This window comes from Nicotiana sylvestris, chromosome 11, assembly GCF_000393655.2.
Source record: "Nicotiana sylvestris chromosome 11, ASM39365v2, whole genome shotgun sequence".
Classification (NCBI taxonomy): Eukaryota; Viridiplantae; Streptophyta; class Magnoliopsida; order Solanales; family Solanaceae; genus Nicotiana; species Nicotiana sylvestris.
In genome coordinates, this window is record NC_091067.1 from 122,511,956 (window position 1) to 122,520,914 (window position 8,959).

Here is an 8,959-nt window from a genome sequence, read left to right on the forward strand (position 1 = left end):
GGTACCTCGTCTCGGCGTCGAGTAATGTTTTGCTAATGTGTTAGATGGGAGATTTCGTACATTTAATTTATTGAATTAGGATGGCACTCACCGCTACCTCGAATGCAGCTAAATAAATGAGGAGACGTTTCCCCGGCTCAGGTTTTGAAAGCAAGGGCAACGATGACAAGTATTCCTTTAGTTCTCTCAAGGCCTGGATGCACTCTGAAGTCCATTGGAGACCGTTATCTTTCTTGATCATGCCAAAAAGTTTATGGCATCTATTCAACGACTGCGAGATGAACCTTGATAGGGCAGCAATATGGCCAGTCAATCTTTGGACCTGCTTTTTTGGTGGTCAAGAGTTCGGGTATCCCTTCCATGGCTTTAATTTGGTCAGGGTTGACCTCGATCCCTCGCTGTGATATGAGGAACCCTAGAAATTTTCCTGAGGATATGCCAAATGCACACTTCTCCGGGTTCAGTTTTATTCTGTACTGTCTGAGTATATTGAAAGTCTCTTTTAGATGATCGATGTGATATTCTCCTCTTTTCGATTTAACCAGCATGTCATCTATATATACTTCCATTATCTTGCTGAGCTGATCCTTGAAAATTCTCGTCACCAACCTTTGATAGGTCGCCCCCACATTCTTTAGTCCGAAGGGCATGACCCTGTATCAGTACGTTCCTTGGTGGGTGATGAATGTGGTTTTTCCTAGTCTTCCTCTTCCATGAGGATTTGATTATAACCGGAGTAAGCATTCAAGAAACTTAGTAGCTCATGTCTGGCTGTTGCATCAATGAGTTGGTCGATGTGAGGCAGTGGGAATGAATCTTTTAGGCATGCTTTGTTCAAGTATATGAAGTCTACACACATCCGCCATTTCCCATTCTTGTTTTTAACCATTACCATGTTGGAGACCCATTTGGGGTACTTCGATTTCCTTATAAGAACCATTTTCTAAAAGTTTTTCCACTTCTTCGCGCCCTGCATCATTGATTGCTGAGTTAAATTTAGCCTGACCTACTTCACCAGAGGGTGGTAGGGGTCGACGTTTAGTTTGTGCATGGAGATCTCCTTTGAGATGCCCGGCATATCTGCATGGCTGAAAGCAAACAAATCTGTGTTAGTATTTAATAATTGACAGAATTTACCTGGGTCCTGGAGCTTGAAACCGATATAGGCCTTTTTGTTGTGGTCGTTGGAGTCTAATTGAATGGGGTCGAGGACTTCTATGGTCGAACCTATAGCTTCGACTACATCGGGATTTTTGATATATTCTCTGACCTCGTCATGCCCCGACCTCGACCCTGCTGATTGATATGCCTCTTTTTCTTTGTCCTTTCTTTGTTGGGAGGCATTGCTATCTAAAACAATGTGGTAGCATTCCCGGGATGTAAGCTGCTCTCCTCGTATGTTGAATATTCCCCATGGAATAGGAAATTTGATGACTTGGTATAAGTTGGAGGAGATGGCCTTCATATGGTATCTACGGTCGCCCTACTATGGCGTTATACGTAGTGTCTTGGTTCATGACGTGGAATATTGTTTCCAAACTTACGCTGCCAACCAAAATAAGAAGAGTAATTTCTCCGGATGTCTGTACAACTGCATTGTTAAAACCAGTTAGCGTGATACAGTGCGGCAGTATCCTATCCTTGAGTTTCATTTGGGAAAGTACTCAGGAATGGATGATGCACGCACCACTTCCGTCATCAATCATAATATATTTGACATAAGTATCAAAAAATTGTAGAGTAGTAACGAAAGCGTCATGATGAGGAAAGACGAAATCGTCAGTATCTGACTTGTCGAAGATGATACTTTCTTCGAGTTCGTGGTACCGTTTGCGAGTGATGTATCGCTTGAGTTTGTGTATGGTGGTGAAATTCACGCTTTTGATGGAGGCATCATCTTTGAAAATCATATTGATGGTACGGGCGGGTGAGTATGGTTTAGGTGGCCCCTGTTAGGCCATGTGATTCGGTGATCTCTTTTGACGTTGTCTCTTCGATCCTTTCTTGACTCCGCTTGGACTGAGGTTAGCTGGTGGGTTGGACCGTTGAGGTTGTACACATTTGCACGGACTTCAGCACAATAAGCATTGTGGATCTCGTCCCAGGTGGTTGGGGGATACTTCATCAACCGACTTAACAGTTTCCTCGTTGCTCTTGAACCATCCCTGCTCAACCCATTCTGAAAGGCTGCAACTGCCATCCCTTCGGACACGTGTGGCAAAGTCATTCTTACTTGATTGAACCGGGCGAGGAAGTCCCTCAATCCCTTTCCTAGAGAGTATTTGATGGCAAATATGTTGTTCACCCCTGCCTCGGCTTTTTTGGTTCCAGCGTGGGCCGTTACGAACTTGTCGGCCATTTCCTTAAAGATATTCCCACCCTGATAATTGCGAATACCATGTTAATACTCCTCCAGTGAGAGTTTCGCCAAACATTTTCAGCAAAATGGAAGTCACATGTTCCTTGGCGAGGTCATTGCCTTTTACAGCGATGACATAATGAGTGACAGGATCTTCGCGGTCAGTTGTACCGTCATATATCCTGAGGTAGGGCGGTATTTAAATGTTTTTGGTATAGAATGTGGGGCTGCATCATCACTGTACGGCTATTCGACGAACTGGTCGGCGCCTCTCTTTGACAACAGCTTGGGAGCCCCCGGTATTTTATCGACCCTTTCTTGGTGTTCTTTCATTTGATCTTGGAGTGCCTTGTTCTCAGTCTCCATTTCCTCCATCTTTTTCAAAATGGCTCCGAGGGCGTTGTTACCTGCACTATTAATGACATTGTGAGTAATACTTGTCGTTGGAGGAGGGAGTTGGTTGCACTGCTCGTCTGTTGGTTGTATAGTGCAAGTTCTTATGTTTTTTGTGGTTGGGTCCCGGGTGGGCTTTTTTAGGACGTTGGTTAGTGTGTCAGTTAGCCATGCTTCAAGGAGCTTTTTTACAACTGGGGGCGTCTCCTCCCCCATAGATGTGGAGGCTCCCTTACCAAAAGATTTTGTGATGTTGTAGTGAGGAGGAGGCGACCCATCTCGCCTAGGGGAGGCATTGCGTGTTGTGTCTTCGTCTGCCATTTCACATTTCGTTGATATCGTTCCTGAGGATAGTTGGGAGGTCGCTTATTATCCTCGTCCTTTCTTTTCGGCTACCTGGAATGTTGTTATTTGTGCATACAAAGAAAGGGGACCTTGTTTTTGCTTCTTTTTTTATGTTAGCGACCTGTGTTGGCTGTAGATCTAGAAGAAAATAATTGTTTAACTAAGAAATCCCCACATACAACGCCAAATTGTTTGACCAAAGAATGTAACTTTTGGTTCATATAATTTAATTTATGTGATGGGATTAAACTTAGTTAATAATAATATTTCTAGATGTGGGTTCCGAAAATGTGACTAATATCAAATATATCTGATGGTGGATTGATAGTAGCGTGCGGTAATTATTCCAAGAAGTATGAGCAATAATGGAGCATTTAATAGCAATAAATAACAATAAATGACATTTAAGTAAATAGGAGGAGTGATTCACCCAATAAAGGATGAACTGGATGGTTGTTCCTCCTGACAATGATGAGTGACAGACAAATCCTAGAATGTTCGAAGTATTCTCAAATCTGATGGAAGAGTATGGAATAATATGAACCAGAATCTTGATGAAAAAGTAGTATTTGTATATTAGTAAGAGAGAGAATCTTTTATCAAAAGTCTGTTCCTATCAAACGAGTGTCACATGCCCCATATCATTATCTTTTTTCTATTTATATGAGGCATTTTCCTAGTAAACCCTAATAGTACAAGTGCGGAGAATATTCACTAGAATATTCTCTATAATATCATATTTTTAAAAACTAGCCGTTACACCCTTATCAACAATACTCGACCTCGACCATTGTTGACATCACGATCACGAATCTCACTGCTTCCTGGTCGACCTCGACTGACGACGGCTCGAGAGTTCTTTCTTTAGTATTATCTTACCTTAAATATTCTAGGGCAGACTTTGACTTATACAAGTTGCAGATATTTAAGAATCAACTCATTGAAGTTCTTGCACATTACATTTGCCTGCTGTGTGAATATAATCCACGCGGCTGGAAACCTTTCTGGTGTGCCCCGGTAGCCAGGGGAGGAGCTACCCTTTAGCTTATGGATTCGGTCGAATTCAATAACTTTGGTTCAATTCCAGTATTTGTTTTAAGAAATTTGTTGAAGTTGTACAAATTGTTAATTTAAAATTCATAACTCAAAAGAATTAGAATTCCGAACCCACGAACATTAAATCTTGGTTCCTCTTAACTCTTCAGACTTAGTATTAACTCTCTGAACGTAATGTGGGCGTGCTCCGTTCGCACGTTTTTATACTAGCTATTTTGAACTTTGAAATTAAGATTATCTTTTCCATCCTTTGTGCCACAATACCACTGAAAAGCAAAATAGCAACAACGTCACTTAAGAATCAAGCAATTGGGACGGATATCTAATTAATTACTTTAAGTATTTAGGCATCGACAACAGGTGGCAATAGTTTTTCGCATATTATACGTCTCGTTTCTTGTAAAATGTCTAATTTGAGTATCTGTTTTGATAGGGGTTGGAATGCTCGACCAATTTCTAAGTACTTAAGCTGCTTTTAAGCTTATAAGTAAAAGAACAAGTCGCAACAGAAGACAAATTGTAAGAGTCATTTAGCAAATATATATAGAGAGCGAGACGCTTATGTATTCAACAAAACAAAAACTCGTACTACTCGTAGTAGTAATTACTATTAAACTTTCAGAAACAGAGAGAGATGATCATAATCGTGATGGTGCTTTCCCTTGCGGTAATGATCTTTCTGCTACTTCTAGTATTCTTCAATATCCATCATAACTATTTTTCTCATTAGGTCACAAATCTTCAGAGCATCATCAGTTTCCAATTAAATCCTATCCACTTTTGGGTTGTACATTATCATTGATTAAAAACCGGCACCGCGTTATCGAATGGACAACAGAATTGCTGGCGAAATCATCGTCTGCAACCATCACCCTAACAGGTCTCTTTGGTCGAAGCTGTATCTATACGTCAAACCCGTCCAACGTCCAGCATATTATCAAAACTCGCTTCCATTTCTACCAGAAAGATGTCATTCTACGACGTAGCTTACTTGACTTGTTGGGGAATGGGATCTTTCTTGTTGATGGCGCGAAATGGAAGTTCCAAAGACAACTCATGAGCCGCGAGTTAAAAGCGAGTACGTTCCATCAGCTAGTAAAGACTGTTACTATGAAAGAGCTTTCTTCTCGTCTTCTTCCTCTCTTCTCATCGGCTATAGAAGAAGATCATGTACTGGACCTTCAGGATATCTTTCGCCGCTTCACATTTGACATGGTGTGTCAAGTAGCTTTTGGTTATGATCCACACTACTTGTTACCATCATTGGTTCTACTAAATACACCCTTGGCAGACGCTTATAGAACCGCAATCAACATCTCCATGGGAAGGTGCATTTGCCCTCCACTTTTATGGAAAGTTAAGAAACTTTTAAATATTTGATCCGGAAAGAATCTCACTCTTATATTATCAGGAAAAGAATCGAAGAAAAGAAAGAAAAGCAGCTTTTGACAAAGAACCCTTATTCATTGGACGATTTCTTTGACAGGATGGTAGCAAGGGATGATCACAAAAATATATCATCGATGAAAATTTTTACATAGATGAGGCTATTAATCACATATTGGGTGCGGAAGACATTTTTTGTTCAGCTTTAATAGGGTTCTTTTGGTTAGTATCAAGTAATCCGCAAGTGGAAAATCAAATTTCAGTGAAATTATAATAAGTGATCACCAGAAAGACAAGCAAATGGACATATATATGCATGCTTCCATTTGCGAAAGCATGAGACTTTACCCTCCAGTCCCTCAAGAATCAAAGCAAGCAATGGAAGATGATATATGGCCTGATGGAACCAAGGTGAAGAAGGGAACGCGTGTTTTATACAACATTTTTGCAATGGGGAGATCAGCAGAGCTGTGGGGTAAAAATTGAGCGGATTTCAATCCAGAGAGGTGGTTGGAGAGAGATGGTAGCACAAGCAGCAGAGGGGACTGGAGATTTATCCCAAGGGACCCTTTTACCTATCCAGTGTTTCAAGCAGGTCCGAGGACTTATATAGGAAAAGATATTGCTTTCATGCAGATTAAATTGGTGGCTGCCAATGTGCTGAGACAGTATCGGTTTGTTCCTGCTGTGGAAGGTTATAGTCCAGTTTATGGTTCGTGCATGACTTCGAAGATGAGAAATGGTTTCCACTGAGAATTCTGCGACGCCGGCCTACTCCCTAAACTTTGTAACGTAGTTAGTTTGAAGCAAAAGGCTTCCTTAATTTGTTTCTGAATGCTTTCCATTGTTTTCTTCCTCCCGTATTATGTACTGCATGCTTTTCTTTTTCATTTCTTTCGCAACCGGGTAATAAAATCCCTTTCTTTGTGTAGTTTGAAATAGGAGTATATTCCTTTTTGTCATGCTTATGAGTTAGGGGTCTATGCCAAATCCCCAACACCATGGGAGGTGAAAGCCCAGGTGGATGGAATTAATTAAAAAATATGAGTATATTATTTACTTCCATAGATATTCTAGCTAGCGTGACTTGGAAGATTTCTTTAGCTCAAGTCTTCTTTTCGTTTCTTGAACTCCTTTTTATTTTCTCTTTATTTTTAGCCCAAGAAAATGCTAAGATAAGGTATAAGTTTGGGCGAAGTGCAACAATAGCCATTTTTAAGCCGACTATTTAAAATATATTTACAATTTACAATATATTTTAAGATTAACCACTTCATCCAAACTTCACGACTAAGTATTCTAAATTTTTTGAGCTGCTAATTTGAAATTCAGGACTAAGTGTCCTGAATATATGAGCTCCAAATTTAAAATTCAGGACATAAGATTCGAACTTCTGGACAGGATTTTCGAACGTTAGGACACGATGTCGTGTAGTTTGAATTAGGAGATTTAAACTCTAGGACGTCGTATCCTGAAATTTGAGCGAAATTCGCTAATCTTTAAATACATAGTAAACTGAATATATTTAAATAACATATATAAAAATGGCTACTTGATGTCATTTTCACTTTAAGTTTAGTGCCGGGCCTTTTTGAAAATTTTAAAGCTTATGGGGAAAACTTAAACCTAACAACTAAAGTCTAATTTTGGCTTCAAACCACAGAGAATCTAAACGGCTTCTTCTCTTTGGCAATTTTGGCAATTTTCCCTCTCTCAACAGAAAAAAATCTTGTTAGGTTTGTGTTGGCCTAAGTGATGTTTGTTTTGATGATTGACGAAGGAACTCAAGTATGAACCAGGTCTATATACAGTTGACACAGGCACGAGCAGATTCGAGCACAATGCATGCACGTAAAGGAGATAAACTTAACTGGTTATATCTGATATCTCCTGAACGAAAAGATTACATAAGTGATAAAGAGAAGGACTCCTTACTCAAAGAGAACTCTATCCTAGATAAGGGAGGAGTTAGAAGTTGAAGATAACTATAACTTTTTCACCAAGGAAGTGTAAAGCATTAGACTTCTAGTTATTTCCTATTCTACTAACTTTATATATTTCAGGATGTTCTTATTTTACAGGTACGCACAAACGTTGAAGTTAAACCAGAGTTGAGAGCAAAATAGCGATGCATTTTGCAAGAAATTTCTGTGTGATTCAAGTGTGAAAACTTGAAGCTACATGAACCAGATAGAAGAACCAGTTTCAAGTGTCTGTCTTTTATTCTAGTTTCATTATAGTAGGGCTTTTGAGTTGTACATTTTATCTTTATCTAGAAGCAATTGTACTAGGTACTTTGAGTATAGTATTCAAGTTAGAGTTAACTTGAAATTGTCATAAGAGCTAGAGGCTGGTTGCCACAAAGGGTTAGAGGTAATCCTTAGGTTTACAAAAAGTTTTGTAAATTCTATTTTTGGCTCAGTGATTTAGTAAAGTGTTGAAAAAAAAATCCTACTGGATAGTAGATCGTGGTTTTTTTCACCTTTTGAGCCATGTGTTTTCCACGTATAAATACTTGTGTTCTTAACTTTCTGCATTTAATATTCTGCAACAGTAGTATAAGGAACACATAGAAGAACCTTGTCCTTCTATAATCTATTCACGCGAAAAATTGGACACCACACAAATCATCCCTCTTGTGTGGTATTAAAGTATAAAACATCAATTGGTATCAGAGAAGGTTATCCTTGAAGAGGCTAACACCTTAGGAGAAGATCAAGATGAGTGCTCCACCTAAAAATTAGGAAGAGCAATCCACTGCTAGACCACCACTCTTTAATGGCTAGTACTACTTTTGGTGGAAGAACAAAATGAGAGATCACATTCAAAGAGAGGACTATGAGCTATGGGACATTGTCATTGATAGTCCACTGGCTACCTTGAGGAAAAATGTTGAAGGAATAGATGTGCCAAAGACAAGAGCAGATTGCACTGCTGAGGACTTGAAGAAGTGGGAGAAGAATGTTAAAGCCAAGAAATGGCTTGTTTGTGGACTTGATCCAGATGAGTATAGCAGAATCCAAGGTTGTTCCACTGCTAACCAAATTTGGGACACACTGCAACTGGCCCATGAAGGAACAACTCAGGTGAAGAGATCTAGAGAAACTCTATTGTACTCTCAATATGGGAACTTTGCTATGAAGGATGGATAAATCATTCAAGAGATGTACATAAGGTTCATTACATTGACAAATGAACTAAAATCTCTTGGAAGAATTATTCCTAGAGAAAATAGAGTTGAGAAGATACCTACTAGGGTCTTGCCAACCACTTGGGAAAGCAAGATCACATTCATCCAGGAGTCGAAGAACATTTCCACTTTCCCACTAGATGAATTGATTGGGAATCTCACTGACTATGAACTTAGGAGATAACCCATGAAAATAGATGTACCTAAGAAAGAAAGGAGCTTGGCACTCA

The 8,959-nt window shown here is 39.5% G+C and overlaps 2 protein-coding genes across 2 annotated transcripts; both read left to right on the forward strand.

The window, feature by feature from the left end:
• The first annotated feature begins 4,714 nt into the window (after nucleotides 1-4,714).
• On the forward strand, nucleotides 4,715-6,292 carry LOC104243726 (cytochrome P450 94A2-like). Its single transcript, XM_009798970.2, has 5 exons — nucleotides 4,715-4,820; nucleotides 4,884-5,481; nucleotides 5,565-5,643; nucleotides 5,828-6,014; nucleotides 6,135-6,292. Exons 1-5 carry the CDS (start codon nucleotides 4,715-4,717, stop codon nucleotides 6,290-6,292), a joined length of 1,128 nt encoding a protein of 375 aa, XP_009797272.2.
• A 2,057-nt stretch (nucleotides 6,293-8,349) lies between these two features.
• On the forward strand, nucleotides 8,350-8,691 carry LOC104243725 (uncharacterized). Its single transcript, XM_009798969.1, has one exon. It carries the CDS (start codon nucleotides 8,350-8,352, stop codon nucleotides 8,689-8,691), a length of 342 nt encoding a protein of 113 aa, XP_009797271.1.
• The last annotated feature ends 268 nt before the right edge of the window (nucleotides 8,692-8,959 follow it).

Coding starts and splice junctions, on each gene's coding strand:
- LOC104243726 (XM_009798970.2), top strand. CDS start 4,715: ATGTATTCAACAAAACAAAAACTCGTACTACTCGTAGTAGTAATTACT. Junction 4,821..4,883: donor TGATGGTGCTTTCCCTTGCG/GTAATGATCTTT, acceptor TTTTCTCATTAG/GTCACAAATCTTCAGAGCAT. Junction 6,015..6,134: donor GAGATCAGCAGAGCTGTGGG/GTAAAAATTGAG, acceptor TGTTTCAAGCAG/GTCCGAGGACTTATATAGGA.
- LOC104243725 (XM_009798969.1), top strand. CDS start 8,350: ATGAGAGATCACATTCAAAGAGAGGACTATGAGCTATGGGACATTGTC.